A 27802-nucleotide genomic window follows, 5' to 3' on the forward strand; every position below is an offset into this window, starting at 1 on the left:
GTGCCTGTCTCTCCACTTTCCCTCCCTTTACAACCTTGTGAATGTCGCTGGGGGCTGGAATGGAGCTTTTGTGCAATCATGCCCCACTCCCCACTGAGCTTCCCCAAATTTCAAATGCTCCTAATATTTAGTCTACTATACACAGAAAATGGCTGTTGGTGGCCCACTGAGATAGTGCCTGCAGCCAGCCTACTCTCATTTGCCACATCTGAATATTTTACTGAGATAGGACAGGATTGGCTGGCAAAATAGCTCACCTGGATAGTGCAGTGCTTTGCCATGTGCACAACCCAGGTTCAAGACCCACCCCCACTGCACTGAAGGAGGCTTCAATGCCTTCTCCCCCTTCTTTGTTTCTATCAGAAAAAAAGTCTTTCCAAATTAATGAAGTCATGGGGATGACAAAAAAAGAAAAGATATAGAAGAGAGTCACAAATGTAGGGACAAATGATAAAATGTGATTTTTATTGCAAGCCCATCACAGGTCAGGCACTTAGGGACATTAAACAGGAACTGCCCCTCAGAAATCTCATAGTGGTAGTGGGAATTGCTCCTTTTTCACTTTCTTTATGAGAAACCTGAAAGTTTAGAAGCTTGGCCAAGATGCACAGTTAGTAAAAATGTGTGTGTGGGGGGGGGTGGCATGTGTGCATGAACGCACAATACATGCACCTGCCAAGCTCTGTTCTAAGCACTTCCTGTGTGTCAGCCCACACCATCCTCAAACAACTCCAGGCTGTGGTTCACTTACCCTCTTTTTATAGTGAGGTGACTGAGACACAACAGGAGTCACAGCCCAGGGGCAGATGCCTGGGTAATGATGAGTGTGACCTGTGTCCTTAGGGACACTTAGCTGTGCTGGGAAAAGGAAGAGAAAGCCCAGCACTCAGCGGGGTGTGCCACCTCTCTCTCCCATTAGAAAAGTTTCTAAGGATTGAAAGACTCTCAGGAATCTTGAGTTTCAGTTTTCACATCCAAAGCTAAACCTTCCTGAGCCCAAGGCAAGCTCTGGCTACTCAAGAGAGATGAGAAGGAAAGAAGAAGGGAGCTCTCACCCCTAAATCCCACGGAGACGTCAAAAATGCTTTGGAGAACATTGAAGGCATAGAACTGGATGGGTGGATCTAATTTTCTTCCAAATGTGGACAATGTGTGTTTTGTGAGCACAAGGTACAGTGTTGGCTGCCCTGACTCAGAGCAGGACATGTGTGAAGATGTGAGGGTTAGCTACACTTGAGTGCAGATGTGTGGGTGCATGCAGATGTGTATGTGCACCTGTGTGGCTAGGTGTCGATGGGTGTGTGTGCAAGTAGGTTGCAGATTGTGTGGATGCAGGCAGACTGAGATCCCCGACTTCCCCAGAGGGAGAGCAGCCAGAATACTGGCAGTCTGCTCTGAGAGCCAGGGATGCCAGGCTGTTTCCCTGCCCCATTATGGCTCCAGGCTCCCTGGGTGGCCCTGGGCAGTTGGGGAGGAAGGGCTGCACCCTTACCCCCATCTGAGGCTCAGGGAGGGTGTGGCAAGGGCACTATTGTCTGAGGCTCCCCTTGGTGAGGCCGCTTCAAGTCTGTTGAAGGTCTAGCAAGGCTCAAGGATGTCTGAAGGCTACTATTAATAATGTAAAAGACACAATGGTGGTTGTAGCCCACACGGGGCACAATTCATCCCAGTAGCCCCAACTAATTTTAGTAAGACTACCACTGAGAATGGTTCCAGAAAATGGGCAAGAATTCCTTCTCAACCTGAGTCTGTAACTAGGAACATGTCTCATTCATTTTCTCCTGCTAATCAGAGAAGTGTTCACCTCTCATACTAGCAAGAAGTCCAATGAGTCCCTCTCCCTTTCTCTGACTCTGCTAAGGACCCAGAGATGTAAAGCACTTAAAAGAGAAAGGTGGGGGAAAGGAGTTACTCACCTAGTAGAGTGCACACTTAGCCAAGCATGAAGACCCAGGTTCAAGCCCCCAGTATCTACCTGCAGGGAGAGGAATCTTCACAAGTGGTGGAGTAGTACTGCCAGTGCCTGTTTGTCTGTCTCTCTTTCCCTCTCTACCTCTCTCTGTCTCTCACTCCTTGTCTAAAAAGTGACTGTCCAGAGCAGTGTAATCTTTCAGGCACCAAGGCCCAGGAATAACTCTGATGGCAGGAGGGGGAGAAGGAAAGAGAGGGAGAGCTAGTGGTTGTTCTCTGTTGGATTTTTCCCTTCATACCTTTTTTTCACCCTCCTCTCCCTTGTTCTGCACCCTGACAGAATACCCTGTTAGTATTTCAAGGTGGAGCTTTAGGACAGGAGAGATAGTAAAGTAGTTTTGCAAAAGACTTTCATACCTGAGGCTCTAAAGTCCCAAGTTCAATCTCCAGCACCACCATAAGCCAGAGCTGAGTATTGCTCTGATAAAATAAAATAAAATAAAATAAAATAAAATAAAATAAGAATAAAGGATAGGGTGGCAGAGGACTTAGTGGGGATTGTTTTGTTATGTGGAGAATTGAGAAAAGTTATGCATGTACAAACTATTGTATTTACTGTTGACTGTAAAACACTAATCCCCCAATAAAGAAATTTAAAAAATCATAAGAATAAAGGTGCTACATTTGGAGCATTTAGGAAATATAGGACTGGACCTTGTCCTCTTCACTGTCCTCAATCCTCCCCTGCTGTGAGCTCCCCATAAGGAAGCAAAGGGAGGAACATTGAAGGAAGCTTCAGGGCTGTGATCTCTCTCTCTCTCTCTCTCTCTCTCTCTCTCTCTTTCTCTTTCCCTCTCTGTCTCTAACTAATAACAAACACACAGTAATCAAATAGAAACCAGCAGGTACCTGTAGAGCCCTTGGGGTGGGGGGGGGCGTTGTCATAATTGGTCTGTGAGAGAGCTCCTCCCCTCCCTTCCTCTGTCCTCACAGTCCCCTTTTGATCACCCCCCTCTTTTCTCTCCCCAGACTTTCCCTTACTACATAGTCTCCCTTCTCCTAGGGTGCTATCACCTAGGTGGTGCTCATGTCCCTTGACCTGGGAGCAAGATTCATATTCTTGACTCCAAGGACCGGGTCCCTATGACAAGCTCTCAGGCTGGTACACCCATCCTGAACCCCAATGCCGGACTTCCAGCTCCCACCAGCAGTACCATGACTGCACTCTCACCCAGCTGGCCAGCTTCTCCTGGGCTCATTGCCACCTTGTGACACAGACAAGGCAGCAAGGACATTCGATGAGAGACTAAGACAGTGCCCCCCCACACACACCCCATCACACCTAAAGGTACATAGAGATGAAGATGAGAGCAGAAGGCTGGACCTCCAGGAAACACTGCAGAACTTCCCTGGGGAGAAGGAGAGAGGGAGGGAGAGAGGGGAGCAGGTGCCTGAGCTCTGGGTTAGTCCTTTGACCAGGGCAGTGCAGGGGCTGGGGAGCCCTGAAATACATAAGTGGACAGCTTCCCATGTTGCCAGCACCACACCTCTACCAGCTCAGGGGCTGAAGCTGCTGGCAGGGGAGGGAGGGCCTTCTTCCCCTCAGTGTAGGCCCCATGGCTGGCTTTCTTCTGTTCTCACCTTGCTGCTTCCAAAGGATCAGGAGAAGGCTCTGGGGACTCATAGTTCTGAGGTGGCCTCAGGGGACCAACTTGGGCTTTCAGGCTAATTATTTTCCAAGGCAGTTTACAGCAGGGTCATTTTTTACTTTTTTTTTTCCCACAGGAAGACACTCTAGAGATTTAACCCCTACAAGAGATGGCATAGGCCGTGGCTGTGCTCTGGGATTCTGTCCAGCTGGCCTGTCCTTCCAGGTCATAGATTGACTATCTGTCAGAAGTAGGGTCCAGGGTTTGGGGAGCAGGCAGTGTCCCCAGATGGCCTCCCAGCATCCTCAGGAAGTGGGTGGGGGGTGGTAGGGAGGGGATACCTGCTACCTGTTGGCATTTCATGGTGGAGATTTAGGACAGGGGAAATAGTGAAGTGGTTCTGCAAGACTTTCAAAGTCCCAGGTTCAATCCCTAGCACCACTGTAAGCCAGAGCTGAGCATTGCTCTGATAAAATAAAATAAACTAAGAATAAAGGTGTTACATTTGGAGCATTTAGGAAATATAGGACTTGGTCTTGTCTTCTTGACTGCCCTCAGACTGAGCCCACTCTAGGATCTTTGTCTTCCAGGAGACCCTGCCTGGTGGCCTGAAGTTCAGACCACCTCACCTGCCCAGAGGAGACCCACGAATCCTGGGAAAGCCTATTTCAATTGCTTCATCTTGTAGTCACCCGGGACAGGACAGGTTCCTTGTGCTGGCTGTTGAAAGCCATCTAACTATTCACCAGAGTAGGCAGGATGTGGCTCATTGGTAGACTGTATGCTTTGTATGTGTGTGAGGTTCTAGGTTTGATCCCTGGCACTGCATGGAGTGAAGAGGCTCTTGATAATAAGCACTCTGTAGGGCCTCCGGCTTTGGGGCTCCATCTGCCACACTCCCAGGCCCCATCCCTGGGGCCCTGCTTCCTCAGAAGACTCAGAAGACTCAGCATGGCCAGCAGGCTCCTTAGAGGTGGGGGCAGCCTGCTGATTGAGTGGCCTTTCAAGAGCATTTGGATTGCTTATTGGAAATGCCCATTATTTACGGTGGCTCATGGCCCTGAAAGCACAGGCAGAGGCTGTTTCTAGAAGGAAGACTAATAAATAACAGCCAGGCCCACAATTCACCAGCATGGAGAAGGGCAGCCACTCCTGCACACTCAGTACAAAAAGCCTTGTGCAGATCAGGTTCTTCTGGAGGACATGTGGGAAATTCTCACAGGACTGGGCCATCTGAGCACAGAGGGTTCAAAGGAGATTATAACACAAAACCTGACTCCTTTTCTCACCACACTGATAAGGCAGTTTACCCACATTTGCAAATCCTCAGAGATGACCACTCATTTTTAGGTGTCCTCACCCTCTAAATATTTGAGTGGGACAGGTAGTGGTTAAATTCCTATGCAATTGGATACCACAAGATCACTGAGCAGAGGCTTAAATTTCTATTGAAAAATAATTCCTTCTGCCTTCCCTTCCCTTTCCTTTTCTTTCTTTTTTTTAAAGGGATTTCTTTCTGTATTTCTTTTTTTAATTAATTAATTAATTAATTTTCCCATTTGTTGCCCTTGTTGTTTTTTACTGTTGTTGTAGTTGTTGTTGTTATTGATGTCATCGTCATTGTTAGATAAGATAGAGAAAAATGGAGAGAGGAGGGGAAGAGAGAAAGGGGGAAAGAAAGATACCTGCAGACCTGCTTCACCACCTGTGAAGCAACCCCCCCTGCAGGTGGGGAGCTGAGGGCTCAAACCGAGGTCCTTAACTCCGGTCCTTGCTCTTTGCGCCCTGTGTGCTACACCTGCTATGCCACCACCCAGCTCCCACTTTTCTTTCTTTCTTCCTTCCCTTCCCTTCCCTTCCCCTTCCCCTTCCCCTTCCCCTTCCCCTTCCCCTTCCCTTCCCTTCCCTTCCCTTCCCTTCCCTTCCCTTCCCTTCCCCTTCCCCTTCCCCTTCCCTTTCCTCCCTTCCTTCCTTCCTTCCTTCCTTTCTTTCTTTCTTTCTTTCTTTCTTTCTTTTTCTTTCTTTTTTCCCTCCCTCCCTTCCTCCCTCTCTTCCATCCTTCTTTTCTTCTATACTTTCTTCCTTCTCTCCCTGCCATCTACCCTCTCTTCCCTCTTTCTTTCCTCTTTCTCTCCCTTCCTGCTTCCCACACTCCCTTCTTCCTTTCTCTTCTTCTTCTCTCTTTCTCTGTCTCTACCTAAAGAGAAATACTCCCCAAAGTTGCTGAACTCCTTTGTAACTTAGATTACAGATTGTCATGAGCAATTACTGTCCATGTTCCACATCCATCTTGAAATAAGACTGTATTTTTGGTGATTCCTCCCTGCTAGGACAAGTCCTGAATTTTGCAGGATTTGGTAAGGAAACAGGTTGAATTCTCTATAATGAGAATTCTACAGAGAGGCAGATAAGGGGCCATGCTATCAGGTAACTGGCAGAAGCTCATGCAAACTCCCCCTGAACACCTGTCATATGCATGCATCTGATACTTAACTCTCTGCTCTGGTAGTAGCATTTTGCCCTCTGCTCTTGTCCCTGCTGTCACACCATGTTAGTCCTAGTAAGACTCCCCCAGGTCCAGTTCTTACCATCTGTGGAGAAACTGAACTCCACTGGCTGCTCTTCCTGTGTCCCCACATGCATTTTCCTGCTCAGCAGACTGAAGCCCTTCCTTAGGATTTGCCCTCTTTGTGGGATGACAAGGTGTGAGAAATAGGTTTTCAGCATTGGAGGACCTCGGGATGCTTGGTCTTGTCTTCTGTTGAAAGACAGTGCTAACTATAAGGCATTGGATAAGCAGATGAGGGGGGCAGGTAATGTTGTACCTGATTGAGTGTAGGCACATGTTAGAAATGTGCAAGGACCCAGATTTGAGCCTCCAGTCCCTACTTGCAGGGGGGAAGCTTTGTCAGTAATGAAGCAATGCTGCTGGTGTCTCTGTCTCTCTCCCTCTCTATCTCCCCTTCCCTCTTGATTTCTGACTGTCTTTATCCAGTAAATAAATAAAGATAATAAGCCAATGATTCCTACCCTCCAGCTCCTGAAGAAAAATTTCACTGACTTTATTATTGTTGCTGACTCAACAGTTTTATTGATTCAACACTTCCAACCGTATGCTAGTAGGATAAGCTTTCCCTGAAGCATGGTCTCCATAAACTGGTCAAAACTGCTTAGTAATCGATAAGGAAATGGTTCCCTGGAAACTCAAGGGGCAAAAGTTATACACAAACATCTAGCCCTAAGAACTCAGCTGTGGTAATGAAACATCTGGATGCTGAACTTGGATGATGGTGATGGTGATGGTGAAGGTGATGGTGAAGGTGATGGTGATGGTGATGGTGATGGTGATGGTGATGGTGATGGTGATGGTGATGGTGAAGGCGATGGCGATGGCGATGGCGAAGGCGATGGTGATGGTGATGGTGATGGTGGGAGTAGTGGTTATGATGGGAGTGGTGGCCATTGGTTTCAGGCTGAGGTGGAGCTTGGAGAATGAACCAGGCTTTAGTGATGCCAACTTCATAGAAATGAAACCAATTTTTGTGGACTCATGGAAACAAGGATAAATGAGTAAGTTCATTCTTCAGATCTATTGTCCTTTGGAGAAAAATTGAGACCAGGACAAGGACAACAACTGTACAGTAGCATCATGCGTCACTACAGTGGCCATTCTGAAGTTGCTTCCCATTGCCCTGAGTCCCCAGCATCTCACCTTTGGCAACACCCTCCTCAGCAGCCTCTGTTCATACTTGGGCCACCATCCTAATAGATGGTGTGTTGGGACTGGAAATTACTGAGGGGCCTCTTGTGCTTTGTGGGGAAACACATCATGGAAACACAGCATTCTTCTCTCTAGGACCCCCACTGTCATTATGGAAGGGGCGATGACACCTTGCTGCCTACAGATTACATCTCCAAGAGACTTGGCAGCTTGCAAAAGACTTCCATAGAAACCCTGTTGAATGAAGCCCTTTGGTGGAGGTGGTGGGGCCTTTATTCCTCCTGGCATGGTACCTGGCACCCTGCTGGCCCTCAGTGATCCTGAGCTGAACAGTGACAAATACTTCCTGTCAGGCTGGGGGTGGAAGGTGGGGAGCTAAAAGAGGACATGTGACACAGGTGGGGATGAGAAATCCTGATGACATGTGTGGGGCCAGAAAGACTCTCTTTGGAGGCAGGCAGGTCTGGCCTCACATCTTCACCTTGTCTCTTCCTGGTGGTGTGCTCTTGAGCAAGGCTCTAACCTCTGTGGCCTTGGTTCCCTTCATCCATAAAGTGAGAGGCCACATCTCCCCTCATATCAGTAGGAGACAAATGCCAACACTTGTGTGTGTGCCCCCCCCCCATGTACAGATACTCCACACAGCACACATAGCCTCTGGCCCACCCCAGCTCACTGCAGCTCTCCTGCTCATCCCAGGCTCATGACACGTCACAAGGGCCAAGAATCTGTCTAGCTGTGACTTTCAGCCAGCAAGGAACTCCTCTTACTCACCCCTCTGTGTGTGAAGTTTGAGGTGGGCATCACAGTCTCCGAGAAGGCAAGTTCCCAGTGAGAGCTGCCTGCAGTGTTCACATACTCATCCATTTTTGTCCTCCATCTTGTCTCTGTCTCACCACCCACCTCCCTCATATGGTAGTACCTTCCAAATAAATCAGTTACTTCCAGGTCCTTGATTTAGAGGAGGAATAGGGCAGTGGGGGAAAGTAGAGGGCAGTCTCATGTCTAGAAAGACAATGTCTACTTGTTTAAAGAAGACTATGGTGGAGAGACAGACACAGAAGGGGGTGGGGAATGGCCCATGAGTAAGGAAGCCAAAAACACCTAGCGGGGTTTCTGTTAGGCTTTTAGGAGGATCAAGGGGGCAGATAATACTTGAGTCCATAGGAGATGATGTGGACCAGATGTTCAAAGCACAAGTGTCCTTGATCTGATATGGGGCATAGGATGATGCCAGGAGCCTCCATTCTGCATTCTCTCACCTGGTTCCAATAGGCAGGCAGGATGTTTGTGGAGCTGTTGTCTGCCACAAAATTAGTTATGCCATCCATCTCCACCACATGCTGACGCTCACTTGCTGGTCAAAGAGGCTTGAAAGCTTGTTCATTGGGAACATGACTGCTGTTGTCTTAGCACAAGTGACTCTGTGTTGGATTGCTCCATGTTAAGGAGAACCTAAACTAAGGTGCAGACAATCAGGCAAAGCTACTATTATGAAGATGCCATGCTGTGGAATAAAAAAGAAAAAGATTGTTACCAGCTGAAGGCATCTGGGAAGACTTCACGGAAGGAAACTGGGTAGCATTTGATGTGGATGTTGGAGGATGCTGAGGAGTTAGACACGAGAAGACAGTCAGAGGAGGGTGATCCAGGAAGGAAACATGGTCTTGTATCTACTTTCCTGTGAGTCCTATAATGATTCTTTGTGGGGTGCTGGAGAGATAGCTCACTAGGTAGGGTGTGTGCCTTGCAATCTGTGCAGTCTATGTTCAAGCCTCATCATCGCCTGGCAAGTGCCATGTTTCAGGTTCTGTTTTTTTTTTTTTTTTTTTTTATAAAAAAAAGATAGCCTCTGATCTTTGCCATGATTTCTGCCAATGCTTTGTGGCTTTGAGTCCCTACTAAGCATCCTACTCAGCTGTCCACTGGAGCTTTCTGGAATCTTCTGGAAGAAGCTTGTGCTCAGTGTTTCCTGGAGCCTTTCTGAGAGCTTCAGTTGACTCCTCTGCAAGGACATAACTGAGGACACAGGAGCTGAGAGCCTGGAGTTGGAGACACTAGGCTCAGGCCGTGTTTGTTTCGCTTACTGAAGGATCCTTCATCACTTGAACAAGTGAAGACAAGATGCCTCAGCCCACCTCGAGGACTTGTGTTTTCTTGTTCCAAATGCAGAGGGGGGGGGAAGAGCAAAACAAGTCTTTGTTGCCTTGGGACTCTAATTCAGTGATTAATAAGCTTTTTCATCTTATATTTATTTAATAAGAGAGAGAGAGAGGGGGGGGGGGACCAGACTACTGATTTGGCATAATCAGTACTGGGAATTGAACCCAGGCATTGTGCAAGGAATGTACGCTACCCACTGAGCCACCACCCAGTCCTTTTCCTTTCTTTCTTTCTTTTCTTCCTTCTTTCTTTCTTCCTTTATTTTTTTTTCAACCAGGAACTTTTGTTAAGGTTCTTATGGAGGTGCTGACTGTACCAGGGGGAAACTGAATTCTTCATGATAAAAGAAGGGTGATGGGAGGGAGTCGTTTCTGCCCACACCCCTCTTTTTGGATCAGGGTGTGAAGCCATGGCTTGAGTAGATAAGAGACATAGATAGAGAACAGTGATCACATTGCCTGGTGAGCCAATGGAGACCTCCCAGGTAAAGGAGGATCTCCTGGCCTCTTCTACACAGGACAAAGCTGAGAGACTAACATAAGAATTCTGGAAACTCCTGTCCCTGCATCTCATCAGTTCTGCTCTTCTCTTTCAGAGGTTCCCAAAACAGAGCAGACTTTTGAAGAGCGCCTTATACTCAAAGCTTTCCTGCTCAAGTTTGTCAATGCCTACTCCCCCATCTTCTATGTGGCCTTTTTCAAGGGCAGGTGAGTATCTTGGTGTCATACATAGGAAGGTGATTGGTCATCAAGATTGGGTCCTCCACTGGAGTGGCCTGGCCCCATGTCAGTTTACATTGTTGGTGCCATCCCTGCCCCATGCCTGCCTGGCTGCTCAGTGGCCAGTGGCGTTAGCATTGTATTATAGCTGAGCATCTCCAGGTTCTGATAAAAAGGGAAAGTTTACAAGAATTCAGCCCTGGGTATGCCTGAAAAGGATTTGTGTTTCTCAACTTGGAGGCTGAGACGGGAACACCATATTCCTTCCATCCACAGGCTTGTAGGTCAGGGCACAAATCTTTCATAAGACTGTCCCTACTGCAGACACTAGTCACCAGCTCTTGGAATTCCAGGTTATACATAATTATTTTTTTAAGATTTTATTTATTTATTTATTTATTTATGAGAAACATAGGAGGAGAGAGAAAGAGCCAAATATCACTCTCGTACATGTGCTGCTGGGGATTGAACTCAGGACCTCACGCTTGAGAGTCTGATGCTTTATCCATTGTGCACCTCCGGGACCACAGGTTATACATAATTCTAACCAACTGGTTGCAACCACTGACTCTTGGGCTTAGATAATTCACTGAGCCAATTCACTGGAAAAAAGAAGATATGTTAATCTTAATAGAACAGTGTTTGTAGCAAAGGGCTACAAACCCAGACCAGTAATGGGTGAGGTACATGAGGTGAGGTCCCTGAAGGTCCTAAACAGAAGCCTCCATGTCCTCAGGACACATGAATTTCCTGCTCTGCAAGTGTGTATCATGAGCCAGGAAGCCCTTTCATGCCTCAGTGTCCAGTCACATAAACATGATAGGTGAAATAATTGGCTGTGTGATAATGTCACAGACTTTAGTCCTCCCTCCTTCCCTGACGCCATGCTGCTATCATGTGACTCAATGTCACAACTCTCTAATCACATGGTTCACCCTCCTGGAATGACTTAGCCAATCCTGAGTGATTTCATTTGCATAAACATAAGTACACTGTGAAGGACACACCAAAATCCTACTGCTGAAAATTTATCTCCACATCGAGTTAATATCATTATTATTGTTGTTGTTGTTATATAGTCAATGTGGAAACAAATTCACTTTTGATGAATATTTCTCATGGTTAGATCAATTGGCTACTTGCAAAGAGATTTACCTGTAGATAGCAAATAACTATGTCAGGAAAGTTTCTGTGGAACTGTTCTCCAAGAATAATTACCACCCACATTTAATGATTTCTTTAAAATGTGCTTGTGACCCAGACCATAGCCCTCTCCCCACTCAAGTCACTGGCCTTGACTTAAATGAGATTTCAGTAGCAGATCGACCATCATATGCACTTCATTGGTACTTTTAATCTAGATTTGATCTCAGTGATAAATTGCTCACAAAAAACCTTCAGGGAAAAAAAAAACAGTATTAGTCCTTAGATTAACTTGAAACACATCAAAAGGATATTTTGACAGCAGCACACTATACCTACAATAAATAGTTCATTTTTGGGAGTCGGGCTGTAGCGCAGCGGGTTAAGCGCAGGTGGCGCAAAGCACAAGGACCGGCATAAGGATCCCGGTTCGAACCCTGGCTCCCCACCTGCAGGGGAGTCGCTTCACAAGCGGTGAAGCAGGTCTGCAGGTGTCAATCTTTCTCTCCTCCTCTCTGTCTTTCCCTCCTCTCTCCATTTCTCTCTGTCCTATCCAACAACGACAACAACAATAATAACTATAACAATAAAACAACAAGGGCAACAAAAGGGAATAAATAAATAAATAAAATAAATATTAAAAAAATAAATAGTTCATTTTTAAAAATTATCTTTATTTATTGGGTAGAGACAGCCAGAAATTGAGAGGGAAAAGGGAGACAGAGAGGAAGAGAGACAGAGAGACACCTGCAGCACTGCTTCAATTCCCAAAGCTCTCCCCATGCAGGTGAAGGCTGGGGGCTCGAACCAGGGCACTTGAACATGTGCACTCAGTCAGGTGTGCCACCACCCAATAAGTAGTTTAACAAAAATTTTGAAGAGTATGCTGGCGGGGGGGGGGGCATTGAATTATGAGCAGAGGCAAGAAAAAGATGTCACTGATAAGGAAAGATTTAAGCTAAGCCTAACCTGGATGTAAAATGTCACCTAGTGGATGAAAGAATGACATTGCCAGAAAGCAGGTGTTTCTTACTGCCTGCCTGGCTCCCTGATTTTCTTCTCTACTCTATCCCTCATGCCCCTGCCAAGAATTCTTACTTCCCAGTAAAACAGACTCTTAGGTCTTACAAGAATGAGACAAAATTTTTGCACGCCTTTGACTATTTTCAGCAAGGAGTCTAGAATTTTCTTTTCTGATTGTAGGATTCTTCACGTCTTTTTTAGTTACTTTCACTCTAAGAAATTAGAAACCCTCAATACAACCACAGTTGGAATCAATTCTTGACAGTAACTGAAGGTAGATGCCCAGATAGTAGTACATTTGGAGATAATCCAAACTCTGTTGTGTTTAGAGCATGAAGTTAAAATGTGTACACACACACACACACATGCACACGCACACGTGCACACACAGACACACAGCTTTTCCAGCCCCACAAGCAGCCCCCTTTCCCTGAAATTTGATAAGATTCAGTAGTGAACTTTACATAGGTGATTGCTAGTTGACAGCTGGACTGAAACTCCTGAGGGACATAGCATCTGGCTTGGTGAATACTTCCCAGAAGAACTCTACTCAGAAGGCATTCCCTAAAACAGCTCTTCTTTTCTCTCTCCCTCTAAAACTTCCCATACTTCTTGATTTCAGGTTTGTGGGCAGACCCGGAAGCTATGTTTATGTTTTTGATGGTTACCGCATGGAAGAGGCAAGTACAGCCTTGGTATTTCACGCCCGGCTAGTGGTCTGTAGGTGCAGCCCTCCCTTTCTCCTGCCCACTGGCAGCCCATCCCCTTCCCCATCACAGCATGACTCATTGATGAATGCCCTTGCTTCTCTGAGCCACACTCAGTCTAACTGCTCCTTTGCCATCTTCCTCCATCTGCGCCCTGCAGTGTGCTCCCGGGGGCTGCCTCATGGAGCTCTGCATTCAGCTCAGCATCATCATGTTGGGGAAGCAGCTGATCCAGAACAACATCTTTGAGATCGGAGTCCCGTACGTAATGCACGCTTTTTGGTCTCTCCTTGCTGTCTGGTCCAGCCCAAGACGCCCAGGCTTGTAGCAGGATTTCCATGGCCTCTCTCTTCCACTAAGACTGCTTGGTTATTTATTCCTCTGTCCACTTGCTGATAGCTGTCCCCATGAGAGAGGGCCCCACCCACAAGTCTTACTGGTCAGTCTGGCTTGGGAGGTTGGAGAACTCAGAAGGACTTAAGTTCTTGCTAAGTACATGTAACCAGTAACTGGCAGAGCTAAGAATCAGGGCTTCTGATCTCACAATAGGTAGTGTTTTCAAATGCTGTCTATCCTTCTAGTGAATAAGTAAAAAGGCTTTCTGTGTGGTGGGTCAGTGAATTAAAAATCCCAAACACTTCTCTGAGAAATAGGCAGGTATGATGTCAGAAAAAATAAAATGAATAGTTGATCAAACACAGGTGGAGTTTCATGTGATGTACCCTCCCACATGGCTTTATACAATCTTAACAGAAGGACTCAGGTCCTTTGTATTGAGACAGCCATGCACATCCACACTGACTCATTGGCAGTGGACCAAAAGGAAGATGAGACCACCTGTTTTCGGGCCAAGGCAAAAAGGACTCCCTCTGGCGCTCACTTTGGCTGCTTTTGGATGCTGAAGAAACTTCTGATTTAGGGAGGGACTTTGTCTCACCAGCCTGGCATTGGAGGTGGGGTTGAGGGGTAGAGACGACCAGCAGCCACTCACACAAGCTGGGTCAGTTCTGTCTTCAAAGGACAGGATGAGAAATGTGTAACCAGCCCTGGGTTATTTGCTCACCCCTTTCAAGATTAACTAGGCTGCTGTGTGATCAGCAGAGAGACCCCAAAGGGCTGGGTGAAGTCCAGCCACCTGCCCTGTTTGTGGAAAGGTAGCAGAAGTATAATATCAATGACTCAGGCATTGTACGGTAAGGAGACTTGCTTAGTCCCTATGTTCCCATTTGCATGTGCTGCCACTGTCACCTGGGTTCTTAGTGCAGGCACTGTAGACAAAGTGGCTAATTTAAGCAGCCAAGAGCTCAGCAGTACTAGACGGTAAACAGATTCGTCTTCTGTTGTGTCATTGCTTCAAGTGGGCTTCTTTTCAGATAGAGGCAAAAAAAAAAAAAAAAAAAAGGGAAAGACTCCATAGCACTGAAGCTTTCTCTGGTGTGGTGGAGGGTGGGAAGGGGGGTGAGTCTGAACTTGGTTTGCAATCTGGTAAAGTAGGTGCACTATCCAGGTGAGCTCTTTTATCCACTCAGCAGAATGTTCAGTAAGGCTCTGAATTATTTAGAAAAGCACTGTCCAGGGAGTCGGGTGGTAGCACAGTGGGTAAAGTGCAGGTGGCACAAAGCGCAAGGACCAACAGAAGGATCCTGGTTCGAGCCCCCAGCTCCCCACCTGCAGGGGAGTCACTTTACAGCTGGTGAAGCAGGTCTACAGGTGTCTGTCTTTCTCCCCCTCTCTGTCTTCCCCTCCTCTCTCCATTTCTGTCTGTCATATCCAACAACAACAATGACTACAACAATAAAACAACAAGGGCAACAAAAGGGAATAAGTATATAAATAATTTTTTTAAAAAAGCACTATCCACTCGCAGAAGAACTTTCAGGGATGGCCACTGCCACCTCTTGTAGGCTCATATGTTAACAGAGGATAGTTATACCCCAAATTGTACAAATGATGGTGCTCATATAAAAAATCTACTTGCTAATGAGAGCCCTAGTCAAGGAATGTGAATTCTCAGCTGTTTTCATAACACTTAACCGCCCCAGTCCTCAGAGTGGGTCTCACCATCATCTAGCTTCAAGAGCTAGAGAGTTAAGGGTTTTTTTTTCTGTCCCCTGGCTGGGGAAACTCATCTTGGACACATGTTTGCTTGTCTGTTGCCTGGGTTGTTGCTGGGACTCAATGTCTGCACAAAGACTCCATCACTGCTGGTGGCCTTTTTTTTTTTTTTTTAATAAGAGACAGAGAGGGAGAGAGAAAGAGAAACAGAATTGCTCTACTGCTGCTAAACTTCTCCCTCGTCCCTCACATGGGTCTTCATGCCCAGTCATGTGTGCACTCTGCCTGGTGTGCAACCAGACAAACCCACATTCTTATCTTGAAGGAGGATTGGTGAGAATGTCAGTGCTTGTTCCTCCTCCAGCCTCAGCCACCTGCAGGAAACCATCAATCACCCTGAGCTCAGCCCTGAGATGTGTCCCTGTCCTGGTTTTCTGACTAATAGTCATCAGGCAGTGCTGCGGAGACACATGGCCACTGTTCTCTGGGCTCCCATCTTTAACGCGCCATCTCAGAGAAACCACATTTGTTGTGGACAAATATCCAGTAATTGTACAGGCCAGGCAAAGATGTGCCAAAGCCACATCTGGGCCCTTTGAAGCTCACAGGCCAACCCCCCACAGCTACAAAGGAAAGCTTCCATTGTGTGTCAGACCATCTGGGGAGGCACCTGTCCTTCCATTGCATTGTTATTCTGCTCTGAATGAAAATGTATACAGCTTGTGGGCACGCGATGCCCATCTTCTCATCCCCAGACATCTGCTCTGCCACTTAGCCCAGTTGCTCTGGACCAAAAAGCCCTTTATAGAGTGCAAGAGAGGCAAGGACTCAGGCAGGCATATGTTTGGACATTGTGCTGGCATGTTCTCCCACCATCAGTCCCATCAACTCCACAGCAGATGAAGCTAACACATGGCTATTTGCCTGCAGGGCCGAATGTTCTTGTTTATGTTTGATGTGTGTTTAAGAGGCCACATTCTAATGGATGGCAATTGTACCACAACTCATCAGGCTGGGGGCAAGCCATCCTAGGTGTCTTGCTGTCTTCATCTCTCTCTGATGAAAATTATGGGTCTCACTTTGGATCTAACTCCCATTGAAAAACAAACAACCAAAAAAACAAACAAAAAAAAACTGCTCGCAGCTGATTCCAAATTCAGGTCACTTCTGTGGCAAAAGATCTTTGCTTTTCTCACTTTTCTAGTTCATCTCAGGGACAACTTCAGAGTAACTATATGGTTAAATTCAAGAATCTACAGTGCTTCTATCAAATCCAAGGACCTTAAGCCTCCAGAGATCCAATGTTACAGGTTGGGTGAGTTTAGTCACTTGAAGTCACTGTGACTGTGATTAGTATGTCCACCCCCACTCAGAACACACTGTCAGTAAATTAAATCCAGAGGCAAAGCACTTGGCAGTATCCTTTGAAAAGAAATGAATCAGCAAGGAAACTAGGACTCTTGTAGTCATGAGAGAAGTGACAATTGAGCCCCTGTCCTTGGGAAGAAGTGTAAGTTATAGAAATTAGGCTCAATGGTCTTTACCTCTGGTAGAGGTCATATATCTGTGTGGGACAGAGATTGACTGAGTAGTCCAACAGATCAGCGCCATGGCACTGTCATTGTGCAGCCTCCAGAAAGCCATTCTAGCACTGTTTTATCCAACATGAGGACATGATAAGACAGGTTCACATAGCTGTATTTCTAGAAAATAGGAAACACAGATTTCTGGAAAAGGGCACACTGTTGTGACTGGGGCCTCCAGGTAGCCTGGGTGTTAGTAAGTACTGTTGGCTTTTCATTGGAGGCGTAGCAGGACCACAGAGTGATGCTGAGAAGATTGACCCTGAAACACCTTCTGTCCCCAGCCTAGGGACTTTTGATTTGCAACACAGCTCTTCTGTACTTTTGGAAGCCAACTCACACATCTTCCCCAAGGGAAATAAATATTTATCTTAGAGGCCATATTGGAATTTGAAAACAAAGCCAAATCTTAAGAGATAGTTTGGTGGTCTTGCTAGATAATAATGTTTGAAGGAAAATATATATAAGATTGTAGTTTGAAAATAGCTTCTGTTTCATCAGCTAACTTCAGAAAGAGATTCTCTTAAGAGTCTCCCAAAGAAAAAATTATAAATATTAAAAGTGACCTAATTGGGGTTTGGGTGGTAGCACACCAGGTTGAGTGCACATCTTACCATGCACAAAGACCTGGGTTCAAACCCCCAATCCCCCCCCTGCAGTCGGGAAGCTTCAGGAGTGGTGAAGCAGGTCTGTAGGTATCTCTCTTTATCTCCCCTCTCAGTGTCTCTCTGTCTTATGAAGATTAAAAAAATAAAATAAGAACATTAAAATCATCTAGTTGATATTAGCAGCTAGATAATTAGTTAAGACTTGGTTTTTTTCCCTGAAGATTAAGCAGTTTCATCAAATTGTGTGTGTGTGCACACACACTCACATTACAAAAAAGTATCACAACTACAGTTTTGGTGGCCTAAAGAGTATTTTTAATATACTTAAAATAATTTCAATTACAACTTATTTATTTATTTGAAAGACAAAACCATTCTAAAGAATCATTCTAGCACATGCAATGCTAAGGACTGAATTTGGGACCTCACTGTATACACTGTACCACCTCCCAGACTGCAAAGTTTTAAGAATTTTAATGTCTGGGAGTCAGGTGGTACCGCAGCAAGTTAAGCGCATGTGGTGCAAAGTACAAGGACCTGCGTAAGGATCCTGGTTTGAGCCCCCGCCTCCCCACCTGCGGGGGGGTTGCTTCACAATCAGTGAAGCAGGTCTGCAGGTGTCTATCTTTCTCTCCTCCTCTCTATCTTCCCTTCCTCTCTCTATTTCTCTCTGTCCTTTCCAACAGTTATGACATCAATAACAACAATAAAAAATAATAACCACAACAGTAAAACAAGGGCAACAAAAGGGAATAAATAAATAGATAGATATATAAATACATATTAAAAATAATTTTAATGTCTCATAAACCTCTTAGATTATTCCTCATTTTTCAGCCCTTTTTTCTTAAAATCTCTTTTTTTAACATTAAAAAATTTTAATGTTATTTAATTTGATAGGACAGAGAAGGAAGGGGGTTAGAGAGGGACAGAGACACAGAGAGACGCCTGCAGGTCTGCTTCACCACTTGAGAAAGCTTGCCCCTAGAGGTGGGGATTGGGGCACTGAACCTGCGTCTTGCTCATGGTAATGTGTGTGCTCAACCTGGTGCATCACCACCTGGCCCCCAAATTTTCAGCCCTTTGTGAGTCAACCTTTTTGTTCCCAGATCTATGTAGACAGTTATTTTCTGTTATTTCATGTGGAGCATATTAACTTCTTTAAGCCAACTCACTTATCATTTAAGGCCATAATATTCCTGAAAAATGTAAAACCAACCCTGTTTATTTCCATGAGTAGCAAAGAAAAAAGGCTACTGAAAGCAAACACTGCTAAACAGTCAATACCATCACCCTAAGATCTGAGTTCTCTTTGTTAAAAGGAAAACACCACTGGGCCACAGTAAGGAAGCTTACCTGGACAAGGCAGCTGCGTTGCCATGCGTGCAACCCAGCTTTGGGCCTGGCCTCCCACCACACTGGAGGAAGCTTCAGTGCTCTGCTGTCTGGAACCTGGGGCAATCTGGAGCAGTTAAGTCCTGACAATGAAGTAAATGTAACAATAAAATAAATAGAAGTCACACTCATACACACATTGGGAAATGACTGAAGTCACACCTCCAGAACCTCCTGTTAATTAGAGGGACTGAGTGAGAAAAGAGACAACTGCACCAAGATATTCTCCTGTGGCACAACCTTCCCGAGTTGTCACACACACAAACTGCCGGTGGCATATGTCCTTGGCTTGGAAAGCCTCAGAGCTGTAGTGTCACCTCTGTGTCCCATAGATCCCCACGAGATTGATACAAACAACAGGCTTATACAGGGAGACTCCAAAGCTGCTCTCTGAGACCTTGAGAGAAAGAGTTTGCCAGGTTCTATCAGACCTCTCCCTGTGGGTACCCCTCCATCTGGCAGGTGCCCCAGAGGGGAGCCCCCTGAATCCAGATTCCAGGCAGGCACTTTTCATCAGACAGCCCTGGCTTTGGCTTGGAACCCCCTAGAGATAGAAGACAAAGTCCTTCAGAGAGAGACAGACCACCAGACAGGGAGGAGACACCTCACAGGCAGCTTGACCAGTGACCAGACTGTAACAACACATCAAACTGTATGTAGCAGTGTGGCTGTACACAAGCCACACTCAAGCTGCCCTGGGCTCCTGGACCTCGTGGAGTCTCTATAGATTCTCTCTAGAGAAGCAGGCTCTGCGCCAGCCCCTTCCCAGATGACTTTGGACCTGGGATAGTGTGTGGTGAGTCTGCTCTTGTACCTCCGTCTGCCCCTCATCACCTCCCCCAGGCTGTTCTCCCTGTGTTTGTACAGAGCAGGCAGAATTCCAGATGCAGGGTGCCCCAGAGGGGTGCCACTCCATATCCTGACAGCCATTGGGGGTTTACCCCAGGCTTAGCTCTGATGTTACTGGAAGCAGAATTAGAAATGAGTCTTTTATAACTTAGGGAGATGATATGTTTGTGAGGGTGTGTGTGTGTGTGTGTGTGTGTGTCCCCTTTTCCTTCTTTTTTTTTTTTTTAACCAGAGCACTGCTCTTCTCTGGCTCATGGTGGTGCTGCTGGGTATTGAACATAGGACATAAAAAGTTCAAGCAGAAGATTCTTCTTGCATAACCATTGTACTGTCTCTTCCAGCCCATGTGCATCTCCTTTTCAACTGAAGATTCTCTCTTGGGCAAAGGCGGAGATGGAAAGAGCAGAGACTAGCACTTCCACTGGGTCAGGGGAAACAGCATAAAGGTCCTGCAAAAAGATTCTCATGTCTGAGGTTCCATGATCCCAGGTTCAGTCCTCAGCACCACCATAAGCCAGAGCTGAGTAGTGATCTGGTGTCTCTCTGTCTATATTTTACTCTCTGTGTCTTTCTCACTCTCTCATTAAAATAAAAAATAAAATACAACAACATATTTAGTAAAATATATTAAAATAAATGCTTCTACTAGCCAAATGATATCCCCCAGCTTACTAAGAAGCACCCACCCATCACATCCCCCAAACAGCTGTCCTTTTTGTCTCTTGGCACAATAAGTAAGACCTTAAAATAAATTTTATTCTTTTTCTTTTTTTTGGTGAGGGAGGTAAGTGTGGTAAATACTACATCTCAAGATATAAACAGTCTGTCTTCAGAGCTGTCCCAAGCAGTGGGGTCTGTGTTCTCCCCAGAAACAGTGAAATCTAGCCACTAATCACAGGTGTTAAGAACAAATCAGAGCAGGGAGTCGGGCGGTAGCGCAGTCGGTTACACACAGGTGGCGCAAAGCGCAAGGACTGGCGTAAGAATCCCAGTTCAAGCCCCCAGCTCCCCATCTGCAGGGAGGTTGCTTCACAGGCAGTGGAGCAGGTCTGCAGGTGTCTATCTTTCTCTCCCCCTCTCTGTCTTCCTCTCCTCTCTCCATTTCTCTCTGTCCTATCCAACAACAATGACATCAATAACAACAACAATGATAACTACAACAAGGGCAACAAAAGGAAATAAATAAATATTTTTTAAAAAGAACAAATCAAAGCATTGTCAAGTGTCAGAAAAAGGCATACAGAGCTCACTCAGAACTGATGGGGTCCTGCTCCTTGGCCCATGAAGAGTGGAGTCTGTCTTCTTGAATGAGGCTCCAGGCATGTGGAGACCAGGTCTGCTGGGAATGGCCCAGAGACATGTGGCCATGGAGGCCAAGGTGTCACAGACAAGACCACGATCTTGGAATGAACTCAGAGGACACAGGTAGGGGGAAAGTTGTGAGCACTCTGGACAGTCTCAGACTTGTCATTAAAGGACGTGGGGGCAGAAAAAGAGCAGGTGGAAAGGTCAAGGGGACAGTGTCATAGGGGCTGCTGTAGCAAGTGAGTGTGTCTGATATGTTCAGAACAGAATTTGTATGTTAGTCACCTTGCAGAGCTCCTGTGACATCCTGCACCAGGAAGGCTTTCTGGGTTCAAGTTCTGAATGGTCACTGAGGGGTCTTGGAGGGGGACTTCCAGAGAGAAGGGTAGAATACCTGCGGACTTTCTGTGGTTTTTTCTTCTTCATCTATTTTGACCTATTAGGATTATATTGACTGTATCTTCTATTTTTATTATTATTTTAATGGGGGAGGAGGAAGGTGAGAGGGAGAGAAGGAAGACTGGCCAGAACACTGCTCAGCTCTGGTTTATGGCGTCACTTGGGATTCAATCTGGGATCTCAGAGCCTCCGCCATGAAAGTCTTCTACAGAACCATTATGCTACTCCCTCCCTCCCCATGCTTTTATTTATTTATACTTGTTTATTTTAAAATTCTTTATTACCTGAGTACTGCTCAGCTCTTTTTTTAATAATGGGACTAGGGATTGAACCTGGGATTTCAAAGCCTCAGGCATGAAAGTATTTTTGCATAACTCTTTTGCTATCTCCCCCACCCTTACCCCTGGTTCATTTATTTGTTTGTTTTTACTAGAGCACTACTCAGCTCTGGTTTATGATGGATGAGGGATTGAACCTGAGACCTCAGAGCCTCAGTCATCTAAGTCTTTTGCTGAATCATTATGCTGGCTCCCCAGCCCCTGCTGTAGGTCATGTTAGGTTTGTTTATTTGGATGGTGTCATAACTACCTAAACTTCTCCCTTCCTATCATTCTCTACACATTATTGGTAACACTTAGTTAACTGTCCAAATACCCCTAGTTGGCCTCATTAAAGGTGTCATTAATTGTGTGTGTGTGTGTGTGTGTGTGTGTGTGTGTGTTTCCCCTCTGGAGACTATCCTGTAGGAGTCCTTGGTCTGCCCATTTAAACCAGAACTATCTGTTCACTTTACCGTCTATGAACCTATTAATCTGAGTTGGAGCCGACACCTTCATCTCCTAATGGATTCCTGGCTTGCAGAGTAGCACACTGTTTTCTTTCCTGCTTTATTTCCTTGGTGGGTAAAATTCATCCTCCAAGAACCTTCTGAGAAATAGATACATAGATGGATAGCATTTTGGAAACTATTAATATATTTTTAAATGTCTTTATTTTTCCTTTGTACTTGATATGTACTTTGGCTGGTTATAGAATTCCATCAAAGCCATGTACCTCCTTGATGTTTATACATTTTCCTTAGTTTGGTCTAGTGTCAAGAGCCAGTTGAGAATTCTAGCATCTTTTTTATTCAAAACCACTTTTGAGAGGAACTGTGCTTCTTTTCCCTGGATCTGGAGGAGTTTTGTGGTGGTGCCCTTACTCCTAGGGCTGTGGAAGAATCTCATGCTCATGCACTTTGGGAAAATTCCTTTCTCTTATGCTGAGTTGGGCTTCCCAATCAGAAAATTCATGTGCTTCATTCACTATGGGAGATTTTTTTTCTATTTCTTTTGTATTTTTCTTCCCTACCATTGTATCTGTTTCTTTTCATCCCCACCATACCCCTTTTCTGTTTTTGTTATGGTTTATTATTTTCTTTTTGCCACTAGAGTTATTCCTGGAACATGGTGCCTACACGATGAATCCACTGCTCCTAGTGGCTGGTTCTTTTCTTCCCTTTTCTTTTTACTTGATAGGACAGAGAGAAACTGAGAGAGAATGGTCAGACAGAGGAGGAGACAAAGAGAGACACCTGCAGCCCTGTTTCACCACCTGTGAACCTTCTTCTGTGAAGGTGCGGACTGGAGACTTGAACCTGGATCCTTGTACACTGTAACATGTGCACTACCAGTGCACCACTGCCTAGCCCTCATTTTGTCTGTTTATTTTTTATGATTTGATGATAATATACTGAGATTGCTAAATTCTCTTACCTTTTCTTTCTCATTGTCTGTTAGCTGCATTTTGCCTTATTTTTCCTAAAATTTTACCTATCGTATTTCTAACTTTTTTCGGACCTGCATTTTTTCAGCCCACCCCCTCTAAATAAGTATGTGTGTACATATATGAATGTATACATATGAGTATATTCATTTCTTCTGTTGGTAGTGGCACTTACGTGGGAAAGCTGGGTAGACAGAGACCCTAGGGTTTAGTGCTCTTTTAATAGATTGTTAACCAATTGCTATCCCTTCCTTCGGTTATTTTAGGTGCCTCTAATTCTTGAGCCATTTTGAATTATTTCAGTATGAGCTGGCATGCTTTCCTCTATCATCTTTCAGTGTGGGCACTTGGTATTCAGTCATCACTGATTTGCTAATGGCTTCATCCCTTGTCCATGTCTCAGGATACTTGCTCACCTCTCTTTCTATGTATTCATGAACATTTTCTTTAACTTTGCAGTTTTTCACATTTTCAGTTCATTTGCCATGTTAATAGCAGTTCAAAAATAGGTTGGACTATTTGTGTGCAGTTTTCCATGCTTAATTAAAGCCACTCTGTATTGTTTTGCTAGAGGCACATATTGTAACTATTGGTACCTAGAGGAAAAGTCTCAATATCAGGTCTGATTCTAAAAGACCTCCCATTGCTGCCTCCTTTTTCAGCCTTCTTTTCTCTCTCATCTCTTTATGCTTCATTTTCTTTCTGTTCTCAGACAAGGCCTCAGCCAGTTCACATGATTTAATGTTAGAATCTTTGGGTGGCCTCCAGTTTTCACTAATTTATTACTGTCATAATTATTGCTTACTATATTGTTGTTGTTATTGTTATAATTATTATTACCTGCCAATTCTATGAGCTTTAACTTCTTTTCTGACCTCTGCAGTGATGGTGATGATGATAACAGTGGTGTTAAGGACAACAATAAGTATATTGATCATATTCAACATATCCCAAGTCCATGTTACATTGATTATGTTCTTTAATCGACCCTATGCACTAGTTAAGATTTATTCTCTGTCTACAGATAGGAGTTTTAGTAAGTTTTCTAATAAAACGTTATTGATGAATAGTAACATTGAGCTTTATGTTAACTGTTTTCTGACATCAAAATCAGGCTTTGACCCTGAACAAGATACTAGTCAGAACATTATTCAGTGCCTCTATGTTCCCATTAGCTGTCAGAGAGTGAGCTCCCTAAAGAGACCAGGAGAGGCCGCTGGGATAACTGACTAAAAGTTTGGAAGATTTACTGTGAACAGTGTAGAAGAGGAAGCTTCCTGCACTGGATAGATGATGCAGTTTTCAGATATCCTTTAGATTCAAGTCACTGTTCTGCTCTAAGTTCTCATACCAGCTATGACTTAGAACTGTTAAGTGTTTAATAGAATTGACACTTGGCTCCTTCACATAAGTTCACTCTCTACACATTAGGAGGTATCAGTGACAAGTGTCAAAATAATATACTCTTATGCATGCTTGAGCGTTTCATAGCCAAAATGATAATAGCTATATTTATCTGAATATTTACTGTGACCAGATATTGTGCTAAGAGTAGTATAGTCACTGTTTCAGATAATCATACTTGCCATGGGAGAGGGTGCCATTTCTATCTTATTTTCATTCTAGTCCCCTGTCCCTACCCTCCCCCTCCCCCACAATTTTTCAAGTGGTTGTGTTTGTCTACTTTGATTGCCATAACACAAAGCCATAAACATGGTGGCTTAAACAACACAGATATATCAGATCACATTTATGGTAACTGAAATTTCTAGTTCAAGGACTGGTAGAGTTTGGTTCCTAGTGGGAGGGTTCTTTCAGCCTGGCAGGTGGCCCTTCTTCACATGATGGAGAGGGGGAGAGCACTGTCTTCCCTTTTCTTTTAAGGTTGCAAATCCCATTGTATTAGGACCTCACTAACCTTCACTACCTCCTAAAAGTGCTATCTCCAAATGTAGCCACAAAGGAGGTCAAAGCTTCAACATACGAATTCGCAGTGGGAGGTCACATAACATTGGAAGTTGAAGCCTAGCTGAGCTTTTTGGGACATGTTACTCTCTTTATGATATTAAGACAGAGCCCAGTCTCTTCTGAGATTGTCAGGCAGTGGTGTACCCTGTTAAGCACACACATTACCATGTACAAGGATGTGGGTTCAAGCCCCGTTCCTTATCTGCGGGGGTGGGGGTGGGGGTGCTTTGTGAGCAGTGAAGCAGGTCTGTAGGTGTTTCTCTTTCTCCCTCTCTGTCTCTCCCACCCATCTCTATTTCCCTCTGTCCTTTTCAACAAAATAGAAAGGAGAGAGAGAGAGAGAGAGAGAGAGAGAGAGGAGTGCAGTGGATTTAAAATGCCAGTACCAAGCCCCAGCAATAACCCTGGTGGCAATAAAAAAAAAGTCTCTCCTGGACACCTTTTCTCCATGAGGTGGGGAGTTAGATCCCCTGCTTGAAGATAGGGACATAACATTTGACAGAAAAGAACAACTTTTATATTCCTTATCAAAGAGAATCCAATTCCTTTAGGTTTGAAGAAACTCTACCCCATATGGGGAAAAATAAGTTTTTTCTCATGCTAATTAGTAAACTTCTCCTTGGGGTGTCTTCAGAAGAAGTCCTGTCCCTTTTGTGTCCCTCTTTCTGTCCTTGAATCAGAAATGGAGTCAGTGCAGACAGTTTTCCTTCTTTCCCTCTGCAGAACCAACTCTGTCCTTTAGAGGCTATTGGTGATGATTCCTTTTCTTCCCCAGGAAGTTAAAGAAACTCTTCCGCAAGCTGAAAGATGAGACGGAGTCCAGAGAAACTGACTCTGCTCAATCCAAGCATCCAGAACAGTGGGACCTGGACTACAGCCTGGAGCCATACACGGGCCTCACACCGGAGTACATGGAAATGAGTAAGAGCAGAGGCCTTCCTGGATGGGGCAGGTCTCCACAGAGGGGCTAGAACAGGTGAGGGAGGGAGCTGGAGAGGGACTGGGGCAGCCTGGGTGGCTCCTGAAGCTCAAATCTCTACAGTATCACCTTCAGTGCCTGGGGCAGGGCAGACAGGGTCTGGGAATGGAAACCCAGAGCCTCTCATCAGAGTGAGCACAAGATGATTTGCTCTCCTTGGGTCTCCTCACTTCCTCAGTGAAATGAAAAGCTTGGTTTTGCAGGTCTGCAGGTCCTTTCTCTTCCTATCACAGTTGTTTCTTTTTCTTTCTTTCTTTCTTTCACTTTTTTTTATTATTATTTGGCAAGAGGTGGAGGGATAGAGGCAAAGAGAAATTGAACAGGGATGGGATAGAGAGGGAGAGAGAGAGACACCTGTAGCATTGCTTCACCACTCATGAAGCTATGAAGCTTCCCCTCCCTCTACAGGTTCCCTGTAATATGTGCAATGAACCAGGTGTACCACCACTACCTCCCCCCACCCCATCACTTCTATCATGGGTGCAGTTGAAAGGGAAATAGTGGGGTCTGGAGTCTCAGGATATGGTTTCTGAAAATTGCCAGAAGGTTTAACTCAGGACTCAAGAAAATTAACTGGTAAAGAAACAGCCAAACTACCACCTGGGTTCATTGAGAAGAATGGTGGTGGTTCCTTGAGGGGAAGGAGGAAGGACTGGGAGGGAGTGGGTAGAAAGAAGCATCATTTTGGTACAGGACTCTGGAACTTTGGTGATGGGTATAATAAGAATTCTACACATACAAAGGTGTAAAGTTGCAATTGTAAGATTCCGTATTCAGGTAAACCATTGATAAATCAGTTAAATTTACAGTTTCCATGAAAGAAAAACAAAACAGTACTGATACTTGGGCTACCTTTGTCATGGAAAATATAGAAGCCTTTCTTTCTTTCACTCTGATCAGGTAGGGCTGAGCAGTTTTTTCTCTTTGAAAGCAGAGATTATGGGTGACATACCTGACTTGGCTGAGTGCACACTCTACCTGCAGGACAGGAGCTTCACAAGTAGGGAAGCAGGTGTCTCTCGTCCTCCCTCCCTCTCTATCTCCCTTCCCCTCTCAATTTTTCGCTTTTTCTACCCAATAAAAGAAAAAGGGGGAAATGACTCCTGGGAGCAATAGATTCTAAGCACCAGTCACCAAGCCCTAGCAATAACCCTGGTGGCAATTAAAAAAATAAAATAAGTAAAAATTGGGACTGTTTGTATAGTGGTAAACAGTAAATTTCTCTGCTTGTTCTTAGACAGAGTTTGAAAATAAGACTTCCTGTAGTGAGAGATGATCCAGCACTCTGGTTTTAGCTATTTCACAGAAGCCATGAGCTCTCCATTATGAAAAGTGTTCCAGCTTAGTCAGATGCCTTCAAACTCTTGGCCACTTAAGAAACAAACAGATTTTTTATTGGAGTGGATATCTGAGATGCTTCTTTTCAGGTCTTGGAGCAAGTGAATTAAAAGCAGGAGACTACCAAAGATGAAGAGGTCAGATATATTATGTAAACATTATATTGAGTTCAGGATGTTTGGGCAAACATAGATTAAGATCTAACAAAAGAAACATCCAATATTTGATGTTATTGGACACAAGATCTTGTTTACATAATGATTCCTTCTACTTCTGAGTGATTTCTCTCTCGCTGGAGTGCCTCACATCAGGTACTTCCCTTGTGTCATCTCTCTCTCTCTTTCTCTTCCTCTTCCTCCCTCCCTTCCTCCCAAGCTAGAAGGAAAGAGGAAGGGAGGGAGAGAGAGAGAGAGAGGAAGAGAGAGAGAGAGAGAGAATATGAAAGAGTCCACAGCACCATAGCTTCCTTCAATGAGGTGGGGGTCAGGCTCTATCTTGGGTCAGCACGCTATCTAAGTGAGCT

General features: G+C 45.0%; 1 protein-coding gene across 1 annotated transcript in view; it reads left to right on the top strand.

The window, feature by feature from the left end:
- ANO2 (anoctamin 2) overlaps positions 1-27802 on the top strand; it is a 365356-nt gene that overhangs the window by 295713 nt on the left and 41841 nt on the right. The window contains exons 17-20 of the mRNA XM_060190229.1: positions 10040-10151; positions 12952-13009; positions 13197-13297; positions 25738-25883. Coding sequence (XP_060046212.1) covers positions 10040-10151; positions 12952-13009; positions 13197-13297; positions 25738-25883 — 417 coding nt within the window. The remainder of the gene's footprint in view (positions 1-10039; positions 10152-12951; positions 13010-13196; positions 13298-25737; positions 25884-27802) is intronic.

Source organism: Erinaceus europaeus, chromosome 4 (genome assembly GCF_950295315.1).
Source record: "Erinaceus europaeus chromosome 4, mEriEur2.1, whole genome shotgun sequence".
Lineage (NCBI taxonomy): Eukaryota > Metazoa > Chordata > Mammalia > Eulipotyphla > Erinaceidae > Erinaceus > Erinaceus europaeus.